General features: G+C 31.8%; 1 protein-coding gene across 1 annotated transcript in view; it reads left to right on the top strand.

The window, feature by feature from the left end:
• Nucleotides 1–5,007: 5,007 nt before the first annotated feature.
• The window catches only part of LOC129220522 (brain-specific serine protease 4-like), a 110,153-nt gene continuing 91,679 nt past the window's right edge, over nt 5,008–23,481 (top strand). The window contains exon 1 of the mRNA XM_054854950.1: nt 5,008–5,136. Within this exon, the coding sequence (XP_054710925.1) occupies nt 5,134–5,136 (3 nt within the window). The 5' untranslated portion in view covers nt 5,008–5,133. The remainder of the gene's footprint in view (nt 5,137–23,481) is intronic.

Below are 23,481 nucleotides of genomic sequence, written 5' to 3'. Positions count from 1 at the left end.
GACCTTTAAGAATTTGAGAAAGAATGCGATTGAATTCGGATGGAGCCGTCTTGATTCCGAAACTAAGCCTATGCATGCGATAGGTACCACGATGTGTTGAAATGGTTTGGATCATGCTGCTGTCCTCGTCAACATTTAGATGAAGGTAAGCTTTGAAAAGGTCTAATTTACAAAAATATCTGGAATTACGGAGGCTATGAAACACATCGTCTATTCTTCTTACTGGGTGATTTGATTGAATTAGACGTTCATTTACACCACATTTGTAATCGACACATAACCGGACACCACCATTTGGTTTGGGAATTACTACCAATGGCGACCCCCAGTCACTTGCAGGAACTAAGGATATTACTCCGTCTGCTTCCAGAGAGTCCAACTCCTTGTTGACACGTTCCCGGAGAGCATAAGGAACATCGCGTTCCCTTGTAAAAACGGGTTTTACTCCGTCTCGAAGTTGAAGTGAAACTTTGAAATTGGGAACACATCCGACTCGTTCTTCGAAAAGTGGTGAAAATTTATCCATGAGTGCATTGATAGGATTAACCTGGTGAACAGGTGATCTTTGAACTGAAGTATTCGATGTATCTGCGTCTATTTGTTGAAGATCAATTCCTAATCCTCGAATCCACTGACGACCAAGAAGAGCCGCACATCCTGCTGGAACGATGTGAAGTTCTCCAAAAATTTTCTTGCCTCGGAATGCAACATTAACATGTACTTTTCCTTTAGATTGAATGATATCCCCAGAATATGTGCGAAATGCAATATTAGAATTTTCTAAGGGTAAATTTAAATTTAGGCGATTGAAATCAGTCTCTGACAATAGTGAAAATTTGGCTCCGGAATCGACTTCAAAATTTTGTAACTTCCCGTTGAGATGAACAGGAACTATGTACTTGTCAGTATCCTGAGAAACTTCGAATAAATCAATGACTTTAAATTGTGTAGAAGAGCAGTCTATAGAATTAATCCCGTATGTCATTTCTTGATTGTATGCTTCAGGCGTAACAGTGTGAAGAGAATTCATGGAACTGGAATTACCTGGCTGGCGTGGCATCTTTAGTAGAGTTGTAATACAGACTTTGCTGACGTGTCCTATTTTTTTACAGGATCCGCATTTCAATTTCTGTTTATTGATTTTACATTCTTTCACTTTATGGTTATTCCTGCCACATCTTATGCAAAGATTTTCTATGCCTAGAGCTTTATAATCCGGTTTTTGCCTTTGATAATTAGATAAAGAACTAGAACGATTTTTTTGACGTGGACGTGAAGAAGAACTGGAAATTTTATTAGTATCAAATGGCGTTTGACGTGAAGAATTTTTTTGTGTAAGTTCTTTACTTTCGATTTTTGAAGCTTCGAGAGCAATTGCTTTTGACAGAATATCATCGAAGGTTGTTTTATCCGACTGTAATATTTGTTCACGCAACCAATCGTCACGTAGGCCACGAATGAATTGTGCACGTAGGAACACATCTGCAATTTGGACAGATTTTTCACATTCACATTTTACTGAGAATTCACAGTCGGCTACATCGCGCTGTAAAGCGGCGACAAATTCTGCAATCGATTGACGATCTTCTTGGTAAATATTTAGAAAATAGTGCTGCGAAACAACAACATTCCTTTTTGGTATCAACATTTGTTTAAATGCTTTGACTAAATTCTCGTATTCTAGCTGCTTGACAGGCTTTTCCGGTCCAAGGAAAGCTGCTAAGTTGTTGTAGTGTGTCGAACCTATGGACACGCATAAAAGTTGAGAAATTTTTTCATTGTCAGTAACGCCTTTCATAGTGCAGTAATTATCAAAACGTTCTAAATAGCATGAAAATTTTTCGCGTTTGGAATCAAAATTCTCGAACGGAGATACATTGACTAAATTTATTGAAGTTTCATTTGAATGTTCTTTCGACAAGTGCTTTTCGATTTGTGCTAACATTGCCTGTTGCTGCTGGGTAAATGCAGCCATGAATGTATTGAACTGTTCAGCATCCATATTTTGAAAATAAAGTCACAGTTTGAAAAGAAAAAACAAATAAGAATACCTGGAGAATCTTCAATGTTGAAACGAATTGACGGCTGTTTTCGATTTCGCCGAATTGTAAACTTTTACGTTTTCTTGGTCATTTCTTCCTTATTTTCTTCCATCGTCGCCAACTAACTGTGGTGACCGTCATATAATTGAAGAGGCAATGTTACTGGATAGCACAAATATGATAGAAACACTTAGTTTACTTTATTCGAATATACACGTATTTACAGGATTAAACATGGCGCTGCTCTGCGTTCCGGAAGCACAAGATAGAAGTTAAAGTACATACAGAAGGCGCGACACTAGCGCCGCCGAATAGAGAAGAGGAGAGTCCTCACAATCTTGTTCTGCACGAGACAGCTCAACGTATTTTTTTTTTGCCTAAGCACAGGTAGGTATGTGTGATTTCGATGTAAAAATATTTTGATACACATTTAATTTTTCAAATATTACTTTTAAAATGATTTGTCATGTGCGGGACGAACTGTCTGATTTTCTGTGGAAGGGCCACTATTAGTTTTTTTTTTTTTTTTTTTTTTGAAAATAACTCTAAAAAAATTTTTTTAGGAAAGCAAGGTATGTATTTTTTTAAAAAAAATCAGCAACATATTCTGGTATTTTTTTTAGAATTTGAGAAGTCTAAAACTGATGGCTAAAATCGTGTGCTGCACGTGACAGAAAAGCTTCTATTAAAAACATCAACTAAAATGATATTAAAAACATTTTAAAGCTCTAAAAATCACACAAATAAAGTACACGTTCCCTAGGTCCGTAAATCTTTAACTTTTTCGTTACTAATTTGTGTAGATTGGAAAAATCAAGGAAAACTATGCTTCAATTCGTCTTTTCGTGATGAAGGAATCACCGAAAAGTAAACATTGTGGGTTTTGCTTTTTAGGATTTTATTACAATTTTGAACTAATAGGGGTAAAATTATGTACATACGAAACATTAAATTTCGAAGAATTCAATGACTTGTTTTATTTGTTACTTATTGCTAAATATATTTTCTTTTACTCTTTCAGATAGAAATAGTAGGTGAAATTTTGGACTTAATAAAAGTCTAATTAATGACCAATTATTCCTTATGTTTAATGGAGTTTGGAATAGATTATGCAGTTGATGTAGATTTTATTCTGGTTTTAGAATGCCTAAATACCTTTTTCATGTGAATGTTAGCTTGTAACAAATTACGTTCCTCGAACCCAGAGATCTAAATTATGCAAGAACGGATTTGAACTTCGCGCATTTTGCAAGGTAAACTATTGAATTTGTAGCTAAATGTATATTGAAAACTTTATATGATGGTGTTTAAAAAATTTCAATTTTAAGGAATATCTTTAGAGTTTTTAAAAATTAAAGACGAGATGAATTAATGCAAAATATTTACAAGATTCGTTTTGCTCTTAATTGTGACAGTACCATGCCTTAATTTAAACAAATTTCGTTGTTATTGTACCAGGTATAAATCTGTTCTTTTTAGATTTATTGCAATTATTAGATTCAGCCCGATCATACTTGAACACATGCATCTTAGACTAAGCAATCGAATGTCACTAAAAACGAAAACAGCAGTAAAAATGCAAGCAAACGAGTTGATACCTGAATATTTTTAAATGAACAAAATGCTTCAACAATGTTTGAAATGGTAATTTTATTTCTAGAGTTTATATTTCAAAACATCGAATGCATTTTTTTCTGTCGTATATAAGTAGAATGCTTTTTTGAAAAAATATAGATTGATATAACTAAAATAAGATAAAACATCGATTAATTACTGCATGAACGTGCTTTGTGTTTACAAGAAAACCCCCTTTCTCTGTAATTCCTTGCAATATAGATTAGTTGAGAATTTTTGAAAGCATGCTAATCTTTCCGAAATAGATACCAAAATCTTCCCCAATAGAAGCCTTAACAATAGATCGTCGGTAAAATATAAATTAGGGCAGGCATAAGCGGCCTATTGAGTCATCTTGCACTTTAATAGAAGCCTTACTTTAAATGACCGACGAACGCAAGATTTCGTTCTCTAAAACATATTTTTCAACACCATGAACACGATTTTACGGTCATGCTCGTTCATTTAACAAAATTTATTTCACGCTGTAGTGAACGGGATGTCAACATCGCACAGCATTCAAAAGCTTTGAAAATAGATTTTGATAAACCTAATGACCCATCAATGTCCGACAGACAAAAACAGTTGGTAGACCAAATTTACTGAAGATTTGCAGTATTTTCGCAGTGTGGAGGGATAACAAAGTTTTAATGATATATTTTAAAAATAGGCAGTTAGTCTAGAAACTTTTGGCATTGATTCTTTTGGCCTGACTTGGTAACTTTTGTCCTGAACTCGAAAGTTTTGACATTCTCCCTTCCCTCTCTACAGGATTGGCGTATATGACATATTCACTGATTTCACTATCAAACTTTTAAATCAATTCACCTTTGGAGTAAATTAGGTAACATTACAAGTATGAGTTGTATTTATCGCCCCATCTGATCAGCGCTTACATGCAAGCATCCGAAACATAACATCAATTACGTGCAAGTAAAATGCGTAAAATTGAAATTAAAAAAAAAAAAAAAACGACAATAATCCACCAGTTATCATACGCACCACTCGGGAATATCGTTTGGTTCCTCGCGATTGGTTCCTCTACGAGCGAAGTAGGCCTCTTATTTTTGTTCTTTATTTCATTTGTTCTAACGGCCACTGATAATTCCGTCAGAGGAAAAAGGAGGTCAGCCGACGAGCAACACAACTCCGCTCGAGCGGTTTGTCGCAAAACGAAACTTGTCTTCAACATGGTTGTTTACGTCCGTTATAGGTGACGAGAAATTTATTTCTAGCATGTTAATATTTATTCCAACTGAAAATTTGTTTAAAAAAATTCCCGTGGAATCAGAAAACTGAGTAAGAATATTTATCCTTCATGCTTCTGTAAAAAGTACGATTTGAAGTGGTTATGATTGAATTGAAACGAAGAAAATTGTTTCAAGAACACGCGGCATTTTCAAAATAGGAAATAAGTTCGGCGAGGAAAGCTCGACGTTAATTCTGGCTTAAAAGATTTACACAAAAGTGGATTCCCATGGTAAGTTTTTGAGATTATGTATTTCTTATATGTAGTGAATTTACAAAAAAAAATTTTTTTTTTTCAAAAGAAAAAAATATACATGTGATAAAAGGTTCAATTTTTTATTTCAAAAATAGTTTTTTCTGAACGTAAGAAAGGTTTTTTTCTTAGCTAAGAATCTTGTAATTTTTATGGAGAAACCATGACAGCAGGAGCACCCCAATGGGAGGTCACGTGAAGTCTTTGTGACGTTCCAAAAATTTCCTATTCGGCAAAGTTTGACTGACGATTCGGCAAAATTTGGAGTTCTATTCGGCAAATTGAGAATTTATGCCCTCCCAAAAATTTAAGTTTGTGGCACCCCTGTATGACAAAATTGCAAACCTGTGTTTTTTGTGCTCCCCCCTTTTGTTTTCGATCTTTTGTATTATTTTTATTTCAACAGTTTATCGGTGATTTGTGAAGTTTCAACAACTTAAGGTTTTAGTTACGGATTAATTTCTCAGCTTAAAATAAGTTTTAGTGGCAACAATGGCATTCTAAAGTGCTAAGGCAAAAAAATTAGTACCTACATTATCATCAACACTGGATTCTTGTTGAAAAAAGTCAGAGCCCCAGTGAGACTGACCTACCTCAGAAACCATTCTCATCCCACCTTCTTCCAAATCTCACCTCCAGTTCATAACTTTTAGAGTGGCAAAATCTTTATCCAGGACCTTCCCACCATCTTTTCTCAGCTCTTCCTCTTGATCTTCTACAAACAGGAGGTAAATGTTAAATCGAGCAGCGTCTTGCACTATTTGGGCTAATTTTATCCTGTCTTTGACAGTTTCAAAAATGCAAAAACACTTTTGAAAATAACAAAGATCATACAACTGAAACGAAAATTTCGTTCTCTGTCTTGTAGCCAAACATGTTTTTATGTCAGTAATCAAATCCCAAATTGTGTCTCCTAGTTATATTTTTAATATTTAGGCAACGAATAAAACGCGAAGATGAAAATATTTTTTGACACTGACCGACGAACTCACATTACGTCACTGTTCAGTGTTACTTGAATTTTTGTACCCTAATTCATATGTGAACCAAGGTGGTCCTCTACTGGTGTAAATAAGTAACTGTAGAAAAGATTTCAAAAATATTTAAAAAACTGCTTTTTATCTTTGCGATAAATTTGATTAATTCACAATGTAGAGCTCTTAAATAGTCTCTTTTGCCCCCATAAGGCCATTTTTTTTCAAATCTGATCCTCTCTGCCCCCATTTTCCTTTTTCCCCCTCAGATTTCAACTGGTTTTCCTGTTTCTTTGAAACAAATATTTTAAGTTTGAATTTTAATCTCACTTATCTATATTTTTTTTGGTAAATTTTTTTTTAACAGGAGCACTTATCGTGATCAATAATTCCAGGAAGAATTGTATCGCTAACCATTTGAGTTTTTTTTTTTATCTCCTTGGATATTATGAATACTACTAATGCACTAAATGTTAAACGCTGCCAATGCCGTACAGTAAAAATGCATTTTATAGGCCTCCGTATCCTTGTTTCTACTAGTGATGAGCACTTACGGCATAGTCACTAGTGCCTAGTACTTGTATTTGAACGCTAAAGGATTTTTTCACAAGTCGGGTACGAGGACCCTGCCTTTCGAGTTTGGGATTTGGGAGGTGCCAATAAGAAATGGCACATGGATCGGCACAAATATCAACAAATATTGCAAAGTGAAGGTAATAAAGATTATTTAATAAACGATCCTTTTTCCCCCTTGTGTTTTCTTTGTTAAACGAGAGAAGCACTTTGTTTAAAATAATGATACCGAATATCATTGATTGAACTTTTAGTTCTCAAAATACTCGGGAAATCCTTAGTGTAAACATCCGTTAATTATTACAAAGTGCTGCGCTTGAAGCTTCCGTAAGATAGTAGACAAACCATTTGCAGTCGCAAAACAATGAATAGACAGAACTTCAGAGTTTGCCATCTGGGTCAAACAATGAAAGCTTTTTTGCAGTAATGTGGAATGATATAAAACATAGACTACTGACAATGTTATGAATGCGAACATGAGAATGAAATAAGCATCAAGATTTTTTGTTTCAAGTGAACTTAATGTCGCGATGTTCTGCAGTAAAACCTCCCTTAAGGGACTCCTCCGAATAAGAGACACCTCTATTTAAGGGACATTTTTTCTAGTCCCAGTCCCTTTGAATAGGGACCTCCATGTATTTACCTCTAATTAAGGGACACTTTCTTTAAGGGACAGTCACAGAGAAAAAAAATTATGTACAAGTGCATAAGAAAGAGTGAATTCACTGGCATTCAAGTTTCTCTTTTCCTCTAAAATTAATTGAGAAAAGCTTAATATTAACATATGTTGAAGGAAAGAGTATATTTTACTTTTAGATACGACAAAATTTGGGATGAGTTCTGTAATATCACTTGGGAAAGTCGAATTTGTTTTCAACTTAAATTTCGTCCTAAAACTTACTCTTAAATATTGTGATGACTACTCCGTGTTGTGTTTTCGGAATTTCAATTCAATATTTTTTTTTCGTTACTCATTTTTTAAATTTTATTGACAGTTTGCATTTTTCGATAATTCTAGGTAGCCTGTATATTAGAGTGGTTCAAAAAAAGTTTTTTTTTTGCGCAAGAGTCCGGGCCCCCCTTATTTTGTTTAGACTTACTAATAGTATTAAGCTGTAAACGTTTTAGCTTTTTGCTCAAATTTAAGAAGGTGCTCAAGACCCCTTAATTTAACATTAGCATAGAGCATGCCAATTTTAGAAACATTTAGTTTTCCTAGCTGTTATTTTGTAAATAATTATTTTATTGCAATGAAATTCTACATTACTGGCGTATATTAAATTATGTAGCATTGTGTTTTCAAGTTTAATGTATTTTTTAACCCCCTCCTCATGCATATGAAGTTTGGGGGAGGGTGGACTGAGCACCCTCTTTTAATTGAAATTGGAAGCTGAAATTCTTCCAAATTTTTTTTTACATATATTTTTGAACCACCCTACTATATGTTTTAAGAAACGTTAGTTTAAGTGACTACATATTGCTTTTTTACGTTTAAAACCTTAGGACTGCTTGTTTTGATTTAGAGCACTCTAGCATAAAATTTATTATTTATGCTATTCATCTATACGCTTTTTAGTTAATTGGTTTATGCAAACGTTTAAAAATTGGAATATTTTCCCAGAAAAACGGAAATAAGTAAAACTCATAAATATGGGCAAATGTTAATGTTTGTTTTTAAAAAAATTATTCACGTGTTGCTGCTATTAAGTTGACAGATTTTATTGTTAATTTGACACGGCAGATTTTCAGCCATTAAATATGTTTTTAATGATTAGTTTTATTCTTTTTATTCATTAGTTTTCAAGGTCTGTTATTCTAAAACATTGAATGTAGTTTACGGTAATGTTGAACTTGAAGATATTTCTGACTTCATTTTTTGTAAAATTGCATCTATTTGACACAAAAGATAAGCGAAATATGTTTTTCTTTCATAAAATTACAAAATTGAACTGAATCATAGCACTCATAGATTTACACATTTACAATCATAAACACATTAATTCACTAGCATATCTCGTGCAAAGGATTAATAAAAAACGCATAGGAGAGAGAGATCTGTGTAAGACTTGAATTGTAAATTTGATAAAATTAGGTTTAAAAGCAAATAAATATCAGAGTAGAGAGAGTGGCACCCTTTAAAGAATTTATTAGCCAATCAGAAAACGGTGTTAACATTAAAAAGAAAAGATAAACAAAATATATGTAACATAAATACTTTGAAATTTTTTTGACCCTTCAACCGTAATTTCTTTGCATCATTTGAGGCAGTGAGAAGCAAAGGGATGTAAGTGGCAAAATTAAAAATTTTAAGATAACCAAAACAAATGGTAGGTGATCCCCTCCTCTATCTTGGTGCAAGAAGTAGTACTAGTAGCCCTGGTAGGTGCTGCTGTACAGCATGATTTAGAAAAAAAAAATCAATGAAAGCCTACCTAGGATCTTATCTTTAAACGCGTTTTACTAAAAACTTGAAACTGTCCACTTACATCCCTTTGCTTCTCACTGCCTCATTTGAGATAAACATTTTAATCACATTTAAATCCATTGTTAAAGCATCGTCAATTTCTGCACGATAATTTTTGAAAAACAAAAATTTTAAAAATAAAAGGAGAAAAAAAGTGAAGATTTTACTGACGAATAACTGAATACATCTGAAACATTTGACACATAATTAGGGAAGTTTATTTTTATATGAAATACACCGTTAACCATACTGCCTTAGCCCTGGCTATAGGACGGTAACTTACTGAAAATTAATTTATATGTTTTTTTGGTAGAGATATCTCAAAATTGGACTTATAACTAAGAGACAGGGAAGTAGGCATAAAAGGTGACGCAAAAGTGATAGATTATTTATAATATTTGGGAATTATTTTTAAAATAAAATTTTGATTTTTGCACAATTTGCAGCTGTAATGACTAGCTAAAAAAGGGCAAAAATTGAGTCGCGTTTCACATATTACGTTGTAAGTAAAGTTGCTTTGAGTTGCAACAAAAAGATTTTTTTAATATTTCTAATAAAATCGCTTTCAAACTATGCAAAATCAGTATCCACTCGTTTATTATATGTTATTATTTTTCAAAACTACATTTCGCATTCGTAGTTTTATTCATTAAAAGAAATCAAATGCACTACTAAACAGGTTTAAAAAAAAAAAAAAAGGAACAACATTCTTCCGTTAGATTATACATGCATTAATAGTCTGAAATAATCTGTAAGCTGTAAAAAGGTCTCGATGAGGAAAATAAATAAAAGATCTCAGCTTTTCCGTGACTGCTTACTAAGCCCACAACCGTGGGCAGGTAAACGGTAGTATCTGCAAAAAAATGAGTTTTCAAGATATTTGAAGAAATGCATTTTGTATTCCATACTAATAGAGAATAAACAATAGGGAGATGTCGGAATTAGACTTTTTTTCGCGCATTTTTTTTCAGGGAAACCAAATAAGCAAGTTTGTACAATACTTGCAAGATGACAAAATTGCAAAAAAATGAAAAATGAAAAATTTGCAGATACTGCCCCTTACCTGCCCAGTATAAAGTTGAGACCTTACGCTATGCTCCAATACCATAGAACAGACTACTTTAAACGTACAGTAGGAAGGTTTTTGAGAATCAGGAGTGTTTTTAAATTATGGAAAATCTTCGCATAAAACCTTCTTAATAGCAACAGTTCTAAATGTTTCTTTCTTCCTATTTTTTTTAAATTAGCAATAATGTGAACTGATTTTCATTTGGCCAGAACTTATTTGGAAAGTATTTTGATAATAGAGAAACTACTAAAAATAACTCAAAAATAAAAATTTAGAGTACTTTTAGAAAGTATTCGGTTTGTAAGGCAAAATATTCCTTCATTTTAATCATAATGTGATGTCTTCGTAATTTGTGACAATATGTTAATCTATCCATCATAACCTTGCGGAAGGGTGGGAGGTTAGTACTTCACTAATTCAAAACGGAATCCTTGTTATTTCGGGATTAAAATCAATGCAAGAAGATCTGAAGCGACAACTACCGTTCCTTTTTGGAGAAGCATCATCCGCATTTACCTAGCATGAAAATCATAATTGTATGGGAGAGTTTGGAGGAATGAGAGAGCTGCATTTATGCCGGAATAAAATGTGATTTTTTTTTAATATCTTGCTCAATAGATGTGACATCTTAGAAACAAGCAGAAGTCTAAAGCTACTAAATCTACTGGACAAGCTAAAAATAATTTTATTTCGGTATAAATGCAGCTGTCCCGTTCCTCCCATTTTCCTCTCAGTGCAGCGGATAGAAGGGGGGGGGGGGGTCATGGGGGTCATGACCCCTCCCCCAAACCTTCGACAATATTACACATCCACGTTGTGTTCAAACATTTTATGAATAAAATGTAAACAATTACTGTAAGATTTATATTTTCAATTCAAAAACGAATTTCAAAGTCAAAATTGGAAATTCTACTTCTTTTTATTGTTTATGAAATTAATTTAAAGTTTATACTCTATTAGGTGCTTTATTCCTGGTACATTTGATGTTTTTTATTGACACCCAAGCAGTTTCAGAAGTCTTTTGAACTCAAAACCTCAGGTTCGTTCATAACGAGGTTGGAGAGGGGAGAATGGAGGGTCATTCTTCAGCATAACCCGCCTAAAATTGTAGTCTGAATCCGCCCCTGCTCTCTCCTACGGTCTAAGTTTAATTCGTACATGAAAAAAAAATTGTAAACACTACAATTTGTTTGGATAGGATGAAAATGACAAATAGAACTGTGAGAAAGAAATAAAGTAATAATTATTGAAATAAAATCACTCAACAGTTTTGATATAAAACTATAAAACTAGGCTATTCGAGAGAGTAGTTTTGATATAGGTTTATGGTGAGGGAAATTCGATTATTGGGGCAAGCTTAATTACCGTGAATAAATTCTGGAATGCGAAGAAAACGAAATTTTTATTGGGTGACTTCCAGCTTTTAGAGCTTATGGTGGATCATGCTTGGTGGGATGCTAGTTGAAGTGTGTCCGCCCGTCTACCACCAAATAAGCTACTGGAGAAAGCAGTTTCATCCTTTCAGTGATGATGTTAAGTATCCTGACTCACTCTAAGCAGAAGATTATTAACCCTGTTAATGACCTCATGAAATGACCGTTAACCTTTGTCGAGTATTGACATCATGAACTGATATTTTCCGAGCTATATTCAGATCTCAGTAATCTATTTTTTACTGGGGAGGAAAAGGTTGATTTAACTACGTATTTCACTTCTTATAAAAACGACATAAATTTTCCAATTTAGGACGTTAGTTTTTCACGGGGGTCATATGTGCCCCTTGATTTCTGTAGAGAAAGACTAGAATGGGAAGGGGTATGCACAAGATGAAAATGAAAATTGAAAGGCCATGAATCTTGGACATTGGGGCAAATTTTGTTCCAAACTGACACTTTTTTCCCTTTATAACTAACTAACGGTACCCGCACGGCTTTGCCTGTAGTAGAAAATTAAAAGGTCATTTGGTTTGCTAGTATATTTACAAATAATGGATGATGAATTTCTCGCCAATATGCTATATTAATTTGCTCATCCGTATTATGTTAATTTGTTCGTCATGTTATGGTAATTTACTCGTTCATATTACGGTAATTCGCTCGGTAAAATGGGCTCGAAATTGGAATAGAAAAGGAACAAAATCGAATTTTCGAAAAATCGCTTCAAGGTGCTCATTTCTATACTACGAACTAATCTTGTGCCAAATTTCATGAAACTTGGCCGAGTGATCTAGGCGCTTAACACACATCCAGAGACAGACTTTCAGCTTTAATAAAGATTAGATTATTACAGAGAGATTATCTGGGTTATAATTTTTTTTTTATCATCACTGATTTTAAATTACCGTTAAAACTCAATACAAATGCCAGACCTATATATTTTCTCACAAGAAAAACTCCATCACATATCTAATTTCGTATTTCTGCTGTAGCCCTGGCTAATGGGCGGTAATTTACTGAATATACCTTGCCTCGCGTTCAATCTTCGAGTTGAACCGAACCATTGCTTCGGTCTCTCGTCTGGTCCGCTAATTCTATATTAGCTACCAGTTTGTTTCGCACTCTTGGCTTCCTTAAGAGGTTTTCCATCTCCAGCTCAGTCACTTTCCTATGCCGGGCTGATGAGTGCTGATAAGCACGAAACTGCAGTCATCGGCTGGAAATGACTGAGCTGGCGGTGTATTTCACACATATCTAATTGTTTATTACATTTTTGTTGCCGATATATATCAGTCGATATATATCATGATATATATCCGATATTTATTTTAAAAATATCATGATACTTTGATAGTTTTGATATTTGTTTTTTTTTAACTACGGTGTTTTAAATATATAAAAATTATATTAATCATAGTAATATTGTTCATTCATTATTAAAAAGAACCAAAAAGTTACGCACTATATTTTTATGATGTATTAATACATCATTAATACAGCACAGTAATATAATATTTCTGTTTTATTTTTTATTAGTTTTATTATTAGTAATGTAACAATTTAAAATTATATTAAACGTGCCTAGTGAAAGATTAAACGTTGGTCAGAAAAACAGAAAATGTCTCATTTCTGTGCGCCTACTAATGCATAACTTTTATTTCTGAATCATATATCTGTGTAAAAGTAGCTAACAGAGTAAAACGACTAAAACAGCTAATGCTAAATCCCAATAACTTCATTAAAATTGATAAACATATAAAATGAAATATTAGATATAAATAATGAAATAAACCTTAATTTTAAGTCTAGATACTGTAATTATAATATAAGAAAATAAATAGTGATTTGAGGATACCTGAAATACTTTGAAGACTTTAGCTTGATTGAAAATATTGGATTTTTATCAAAACATCCGATATATATCAAAATATCCGATATTTTCGAAAATATCATGATGTTTTCGAACCCTGCCCACTTGTATGTAAAAAACTAAACTTTTCAAAAACAGAAGGGGGCATTATTGCCCCTTAATCCCCTTAATGACAGGCTTGATGAATTGTCATGTTTTAAAGCTTAATTGAGGCAGTGAGAAGCAAAGGGATGCAAGTGGACATTTTCAAGTTTTCGAGTAAAACGCGTTTAAAGATAATGTCCTAGGTAGGCTTTCATTGAACATTTGTTTCTAAATCATGCTATACAGCAGCACCTACCAGTTTTACTAGTACTATCTCTTGTCCCAGGACAGAGGAGAGGTTCCCCTATTTTTACTGGTTATCTCCAAATTTTTAGTTTTGCCGCTTACTAGTACACCCCTTTGCTTCTCACCGTCTCAATTGTGTTCTGTTGTTTATCTTAGCTGTATCCATTTAAACAATGTTCTCATGAGTTTTCACAAATGTTTTATGCATTTATTTTTTCAATCAATATTAATCGATTGTTAGAAATTGTTTTCAGTGTCTGGTTTCCACTTTTTGTTACGTTGCTCTTTTTTTTATTTTTTTAAACAGAACAAAAAGTTCATTTTTCTGAAATATTACTTTAAAACGTTATTGAAAATTCGTTATCTTATTTAGTCAAATTCTTAAAAAAAAAAAAAAATCTTTTTGGAACGAAGGAAACACTGTTCGATTTCTCCAAAACGATTGCTTAAAACGTAATTGAAAATGTATATAATACTGTGCAGTATTTTTTTAATTTTATAACGGTCAATTTTTTGACTTGTTCGTGTGAAATATACGGGTCATTCTTCAAAAAGTGTAACTTTTCTGTCACACGCCTTTTACAGTAAAAACTTTAAGGAACAAATCATTTAACAATGCTTTTTAATTTCATAAAAAAGTCATCCATTTAAACCTACCAACAATTTTTTAATAATAGTTTTTATTTTATTATATTTTTGGTTCACAACATGTGAATTCTCACCTCTGTGGCATGTCACACACCTTGTGTGACTGCTTATGTTGCTTAATAACTCGTTTAATTAAAAGTATATACTTATTTTCACAAGTGTCTCAAATACTAATTGTTTAAGTATATTTAATTTTTTAATGTTGTGTTTTAGTTCGTTTTAGAAGGACAAGGAGTCATGTCACACAATAAATTCTCACCTCCGTTACCCAAACACAAAATGCCATTCCTCATTAACACGTGGCAGTAATGACATCAAATCTTATTTTCCATAATGCAAGGGAACCCCCTTGTTTATTTTCAGCCATAGTTAGAGTTGTGAGATTTTTGTCGAAAAACAAGACGATAGATTTAGCTTTAAAAAGTTAGTGTGGTTATTTTCACTTCTCACCTCCTTGAACTTGAAATTTCAGGGATGTAAATTAATGTAAAAAAAAAAGTGAACATGTTTTCATATGCTGAACATGTGCAGATTGTAGCGACGAAGAAAAAAAATTCAAAGAATAATGTATCCACTAGGCCTATATCAATGGAAAGATCCTCACCTCCGTGACAGATCTTATCAATGTCATTATTTCTGAAGTGAAAATAACTGATGGAGGGGCGATACATAAATAATGGGCATTCTACCAAAATTATAAATTGCCAGTATATCCTAAAATTGTTCTAAACACTATTTTTAACATACATTTGAAATTAATAACTAAGGTGTACTTTAATTAAGAGAGCTTAATATTATATTCCCACTAATCATTAAAATAGCTGATTGTTTGCAAAATTAACGAAATTACTACTTTGATTTAAATTGGCCTCGATTTTTAAATATTAAAAGTTTTCTTCTTTTTTTATTTTGAATAAGGCATTTTTTTATTATTTTTATTTATGAGTAAAATAATTGGAACGTAGCTGGGCCATTGTTTATGGAAACTTCCAGTAGGTAACACTTTCATGTAGGAATAAAAAAAGAAAACAGAAGGTTTCGAAATTGAAAAATATTTGCGTTCAAAAGTTACGTTTTCTGAAGAACGACCCATACAAGTTAAATAACATCTTTCATAAATTTTATCTATCTATATATATAAAAATGAATGTTTGTCTGTATGTCATCCATGAACTCAAAAACTACCCGGCAGATTTGGCTGAAACTTTCACCGTTTGTTATTTTTGGTACTAGGAATGTTTATAGACCGGTTCGAAAAAAATCCGACCGATAGTTCCTTTTTTATTCCAATTTAAGTCACAATCCATTGGATAAATATGAATAAAATTTTCGGCTGCAGAAATTAATTCGTGTGAAAGATCTCATTGATAAGAAGTTAGCTGTTGCCATTTTTCTTGAGTTTGAATAAATAAATTCTTTCTTTATTGTTTTATGGCTTTTCATGCAACGGGGGGATTTAAAACTTTTTCTATTTGATATTTTTAGCGATTGATTGATCTTGCAAACTGCGTGAGTACAAAATTTGAGTATAGTCACGGCTTCACTTGATACCTGGACCGATTATTATGAAAATTGCTATATATATATATATATATATATATATATATATATATATATATATATATATATATATATATACGGAGAAGGTGCATAATATGCATAATATGCTCATTGAAGCCACTCGCCACCAGGTGGCACTGCAGAGTAGCAACTTCTGCCCCGTTCAACCGATTGTCATGAAAATCAGTATAATGATGTATTTTTTTTGTTGGCGTAGCAACGCGCGTCGGGTACAGCTAGTCTCGAATAAATATTTAAAAAATAAACAGTTTTGATCCAGCAGAATTATCAAACGAAAGAAGCATATAAAAACAAAAAACCGTTTAGTTTTTTTGCTTTCAAGTTTTTTTTTCTCCATTAAAACAATTTAGTTAATTTGGCTATTTTTTTCATGGGTCATTTAAATAATGTTACAATGCGTCTAAAAAAATTTAAAAATAAGATACTTTAAGATTTCGTTGTGTTTTAAAAAGAAAAAGCATTTTTATAAAACGCTTCACAACTTTCGAACCTTTTTGATAACCACATCCACTGGAGTAGATTTGTGCAGTAAAAGTGAGGTAGGGAAAATAAATCAATCCGTTTCATCATCAGCTTTTATGATGACGAGGAAATGAAATTCGATTTTACAGTTCAGTGCTTACTGCTGAAGCGATGTATTGCTAAACAGGAAGAACCATTTAACAGATTAATAACAAATCTAAACGTTTTATATCAAAGAAAGATGAATGTACCGGAAAAAGCACAGAAAGAATGTGTGCCATAAACGTGCAGCGCATTCTGTGAAGAAACGCAGTATTCCTTAGATCGAAAAAAGTGTATTAATAATAAGGACGAAAATCGACATTAAATTCTGGAACTTTCGCAAAAGACTTTAACTATATGTAAAGAATATTAATGAATAAACAAGGTGCCTGGTTACCTGCCAGTTACTCTTTGCCTTAAACCTGAGGTGTATCTTAAATCACTCGAATTCAGTGTCTTTGTGATTGGTAGAAACGAGTCATCTGATCATTTTTAGTTTTAGGAATAACTTGTACAAAAATAATCACAAAACCTTGATTTTGAATTAAAATCTTAGCATTTTAATTAAAAATTAAATTTAATATAAAAATAAAATATGAATAAAATTTAGAATCATGGAAGAGGGGGAAAAGCAATTGGAATTTTTAAAGTATTACGTTAGAATGTTTTGTTATTTTTGTTAAATGCAAACTGTCAAAACTTTTACCTTCCCTACCATCTCCTGTTTCATCCTTAGAATGTTTGTTTTCTTATGACTTTGATCACTTTTTAACCGACTTCAAAAAGGAGGCGGTTATCAGTTCATACCGTATGTTTTTTTTTTTTTTTTTTTTGTTTGTCCACTCACAGCGTCTCACCTAGTGAATCGATTTTGATGATTCTTTTTTTAATGGATAGGGGATGGCTCAACTTAGGTCCAATTACTTTGTTTGACCATATTTGTCCTCTAAAAAAAACGTTATGGGCAAAAAACCATAAATTTCATGCAATTTCCCTATTAAATGATTAAATTTAAAACCCATTGTTATGAAAGTTTGGTGCCATACGACAGTAACATTAATAGTAATTTTAATGATAATTTTGAATGAAGGCTTCTCTGAAGCAAGCATCAAGTTTCTTCAGGGGGATATTTCGATAATAATCGTGAATCTGGCGCTGTCGTCTCATTTTTGGCGTAAATAATTTTATTTTGGTAACCTTGCTGATTTATAGTAACAATTTGTGAATTATCGAAATCTTCTTTTCTTCAGTGCTATTGCTCCATAGTGGGGGTAAACCTAACCTGGAAGCGAGGTGATGCAGTGATTAGGATCTGCTTAGCCTTCACAATGCTACCATTAGGTTTGCCTCAACTACAGTAGTATTTTTTTCGTTATCATCTATGCCAACAACAAAAGATGAGGTCTAAGTAAGAAAATACAGAATTGCATCATGAGCAACTTAAATGTAATGTGAAATGTAAATTAGTTAGAAAAAACGTAATACTTAAATGGTTATAATTAAATTAACTACACATTAATTCCAAAGAGGAACAAAGATAAGTTTTTAGTGCCAATCGCTTAAAGTTTAAAGCGTGTTTATAGTTTTTTTTTTTTTTTTTTTTAGTATAGAGCATTTTTATGAAAAAAATAAGGTGAAGTTTCGTGATGGTAACTTCTTACTATTTCTGAAATACCTACATTTACACTAAAAAGAATGAAATAAAAAAATTTTGAAAAAAAAAAAAAAAAAATAGAACCGACTTCAAATTTGCTCTAAAAAGTGAAAAACAATTTTATTCTTTAAACACCATCGATAATGCTTTTAAACATAATTTTTGAAGTTGGCGCAAAAACAATAGATAAAATCATTCACAGCCATAACTCAACTACAACTATAAATTTAACCAGGTCCAGTTTCTTCACTGTCACATACATTATGCATTGATGACAACATATTTGAATAGCGATATAAATGTTTCCTTCGTAACTTTGGATGCTTTTCTGAAAAAAAATATGAACGAAGCATGGTTACACTGGATTTTACGTTTTGTTTTTGCGCCAACTTCAAAAATTATGTTTAAAAGCATTATCGATGGTGTTTAAAGAATAAAATTATTTTTCACTTTATAAAGCAAATTTGAAGTCGGTTCTATTTTTTTTTCAAAATTTTTAAGACTATTACTTTTTTCTACCTTGTATTCAACCAAAACGAAATTTTACTCCTTTAAAAAGTGTCAAGGTGTGTTTTCACGTCTTGTAAAACATCCTAACGATATCTTTGGGTGCAAGCATGGGCGCAGCCAAGATTCCATTAGGGAGAGGCAAGTATAGGCGCAACAACATGGTGGATTTTTAGGCCTCCCACTGTAGTATGGACCTTGGAAATAGCTTGAAATTATAGTCCTCTTCTTCCCCTAAAAAAGCATTTAATGCTATTTTTGGTCGGATGAAGGCAGAAAAAACAGTTATGTAGCCTTCTCCCGGAAATGTTTCCAAATTGGAGTCCAACAGCTGCAATTTAAATTATCTTTGGTGTCATTTGGAAACAGCGTGGGAGTCGGAGGTTCTTTTCAAGGGAGGGGCAGTTTCCCCTCCCTGCCCCCTCTGACTACGTCCATGGGTGCAGAAAAGTAACTATAAGGTATGCACTTAAGAAATGTTTCTTCTACTGTACGTACATGAGTACATACGCTCCACCCATTCTTTTGGGTTATTAAAAAATGCTTAGATTTATTTAATTGTCGTTCAGTAAAGTGGTGCTGTGTACACAACAGGTTTCATAGATTTGGTTTTAAATATTAACTGCTTAGATTGCATAGTAATTTGCTTTTTATTTCTATTTAATCTTCAGAAGTGCTTTAATTCTTGAAAAATATTTTACGATATTGAAAAAAAAAATGTATTTTCGGACAAAATGTCATATTAAGTGATTGTATGATTTCTAATTATTACAGAAACATTATTTATTACTAATTCAATATCTTCTTCCTCTCATCATTTATTTGTGTTGGATACTGTTTCGAATTGAAAATCACTGTTTTTATGTAATATTATTATATTATTATTTTAATTGTATTACTTTTTTAAAACGTAACAAAATACTTTTAAAACACTGTTTAATTTTAAAATTCAAAAATTTGTGTGAACTTTTGTTGGTTTTTGTTAAGGCGAAAGTCTTTCTATTCATTCTGTAAAAAATGATGTTTAGTGATAGTTAGCATAAATTTAATGGGAAGTTTTGCTATTGTTTTTCAGAGGAATATTTATCACTGTATTTCTTTCTTCATATGGTCTTAGTAATAGTTGCGAAAAACAATAGACATAAATAATCTCAAAGTTGTTTTTTCATGGAGAGAAAAACTTTAAAAAGTTTTGTGCAATCAATATAAAAATCGATGTGATCAAAATTTCTTAGTCAATTAATGAATAAATCCCGCAAAAAATTGCTTGAGATTTTTAAAGTAATTTTTCTTTTATTTTATTATTAATAACTGAAGTTTGAGTTACATATTTTTGTTTTATGGTTTTAAGAAAAATGGTGCGTGTTTGAAATCCGTGTAATGTAGCTAATGTACTTCGAATATGTCTAATAGAACAGTTTGTATGCATGTAACACACTACTCATAATAGTTCAATATGTTTTGTATATCAAACAGAACATTATAATAGAAAAATGCGTGTGCACAATATATCGAATGAAACTAAATTTCAAACACCCAATAAGATAAATTGATATATGGGGAAAATTCAGACATCTCAGCAATATAGCTGATCGAAAATGCTATCTCCTCAATTTATCTATCGTAACAAATTCCGGTTTAAAGAACTTTTAATTTTATTCTTAAAAATATTTTACGAACTATGAGAGGCAATAAGAGAAAAAGAAATTTCATGTTTCCATGTTACTTCTTTTTTAAAGTATAATATGTATTTTTATATATATATATTTTCTACAAATTACTGTTACGCCAATTATTTTAAATGAAACGCTTATAATAGAAAAATACCTGTGCACAATAAATAAAATAAAACTAAATTTCAAAAAACCCAATTAAAGAGAAATTGATATGGCTCTTTCTTCAAGTGTGTAACTTTTTTGTCACACTCCTTTTACTGTAAAAACTTTAAGTAACAATTCATTTAACAATGATTTTTAATTTCATCAAAAATATATCTATTTAAACCTGCCAGTAATTTTTTAATAATAATTTTTATTTTAGTATATTTTTGGTTCACAACATATGAATTCTCACATCCGTGGCATGTCACATACCTTGTGAGACTGTTTATGTTGCTTAGTAACTTGTTTAATTAAAAGTATATACTTATTTATTGATTAATACTTTTACAAGTATCTCAAATACTAATTGTTTAAGTATATTTAATTTTTTAATATTGTGTTTTAGTTCGATTTAGTAGGACAAAGTCATGTCACACAATAAATTCCCACCTCCGTTACCTAAACACAAAATGCCATTCCTCATTAACACGTGGCAGTAATGACATCCAATTTTATTTCCCATGATACAAGGAAGTCCCCTTGTTTATTTTCAGCCATAGTTAGAGTTGTGAGATTTTTGTCGAAAAACAAAAAGATAGATTTTACTTCAAAAATTTAGTATGGTTATTCTGACTTCTCACTTCCGTGAACTTGAATTTAAGGGATGTAAATTAATGTAAAAAAAGAATTGAACATGTTTCCATATGCTTAACATGAGCAGATTGTAGCAACGAAGAAAAAAAAATTCCCTGAAAAATGTATCTATTAGGCCTATATTAATGGAAAATTCCTCACCTCCATGACAGACCGTATCAATGTCATTATTTCTGAGGTGAAAATAAATAATGGAGATCAATAATACGCATTCTACAAAAATTATCAATTACAGGTATATCCTCAAATTTACTAAATTCTATTTTTTAACAAACACTTCAAACTACTAATTAAGCCGTACTTTAATTAAGAGAGCTTAATATTATATTCACACTAATCATTAAAATAGCTGATTGCTTGCACAATTAACAAAATTAATACTTTGATATTAATTTTCCTTGGTGTTTAAACTTGATGACTTGATTTGACCTTGATGTTTATTGGCCTTGAGGTTTAAACACTAAAAGTTTTTTCTTTTTTTTAAATTTCTATGAACAAGGCATTTTTAATTTCTTTAATTTATGAGTAAAATAATTAGAACTTAGCTGCACCATTGTTTATGGTTACTTCTAGTCGATAACACTTTCATATAAGAACGGGAAAAAAAAAGAAAACGAAAGGTTTCGAAATTGAAAAATATTTGCGTTCAAAAGTTACGTTTTCTGGAGAATGATCCATATAAGCGAAAAATGCAGACATCTCAGCGATATAGCTGATGGAAAAATACTATCTCCGCGATTTATCTATCGTAATTTTAAAATTACAAATGCTTTTAAACTTACTTCTGCACGTTCAGAGCTAAAGGATATAGAAAAACAAAAACCAATTTTTCAAGAACGAAATTTTAACAGAAAAAGAAATCCCCTTTAACATACATAAATAACCTATTTAATTTTTCCTCTCTAACACTGCTGGTCATCTGAATATATTTTTAAAAGGCATTCTTCGCCTAGAGTTTTTTGAGAAGTTCCTATGCATGACCTTCATTCTTGATGTTCTTTTGAACATACGCGACTTTTATTTGAATAATATTTTTTGCCTTTTCACGTTATTCCATTTATTTTGTTTTGAGAGTCAACAACTCGTTAAACTGTGTTAGTATAACATTTATCTTCTCAGTTTTCACGCTACGGTGCTCAGAGTTTTTCAGGATATTTGTGCGAAAAGAAACCGTGAGGAAAAGAACGACTATTTTTCTTTTGAGATTAGTTTCGCCTTGGTTAAACGGCATGATATTTTTCTGGGATTCTTCCATGTGTGAGGTTTGCCCAGAAGTAGCAACTTTCGGGAACTAGCGCTCAAGATTTTGAACCATATTTTACTTTTCTAAAAAATAATTTCTATCTTTTTTTTTATCCCCCAGATTCGTGACCTAGAAGTAACTTTCACAGCAGGTCAGGATGCGCTGGGAACAATTCTGGGGTTTCAAATTAAATAACATGGAGAAAAAAAATAGTAATCATTTTTAATTTCTAAACTATGGCTAAATTAATGCAAGCTCAATTTCTATAATGCTTAGTTTTTAAAATTATTATATTATAAACTAGTTTATATTCTTACTTTAAAAATATCATTCATTTATTATTTTCTGAGAATTAAATCCAGTAAAAATGTTTGCGACAGAAAAAAAATCTAAAAGCTGCTATAGACCCCCAATGGTGTTTCACTTACATACGTGGATAATTTTTTGTGTAATGCATCAATATGCAACAGGTTGTAATGAAGATGTTTTTTTTTTTCCAATAACAAACTTTAATAGCGATAAAAATCTTTCCTTTATAAAAAGAGCCACCAAATTTCTGAATTTTCAGAATATAGTATTTGGAAAATTCTCACTACTGAACGAAAAATTAAAAAAAAAAAAAAAAAGAAAAGAAAAAAAGAAAAGAAAAGAAGACGGGTAGTTTATCTTTTATTTATAACATTTATTAAATTTGTTTTCTAATATCCCATAGTTGAAAATAATTGGTTTTCACGTTATTTTATGGACAATAGAATTTTGATCATAACAGAAAATAATGCCTTCAGACAGAAAAGAAGCTTTTTTGACTCGATAACGCTAGAATTATGCACGGAAATTTAAAAAAAAAGCGCCTTACACGGAAAGAACGTTAGTCTCAGAATCACCTTTTTAATACTTAATAGTAGAAAATATTTTCTGATTGCATTAAATTTTTTTACAACCGTCAGTTAACATTTAGCTCAACTTTTGCTCACTATTGGATATACAAATACAAAAT

The sequence above is a fragment of the Uloborus diversus genome, chromosome 4 (assembly GCF_026930045.1).
Source record: "Uloborus diversus isolate 005 chromosome 4, Udiv.v.3.1, whole genome shotgun sequence".
NCBI classification, from domain to species: domain Eukaryota; kingdom Metazoa; phylum Arthropoda; class Arachnida; order Araneae; family Uloboridae; genus Uloborus; species Uloborus diversus.
Note: the sequence above shows the minus strand (reverse complement) of the source record. Positions and strands in the feature narration are given on the sequence as shown.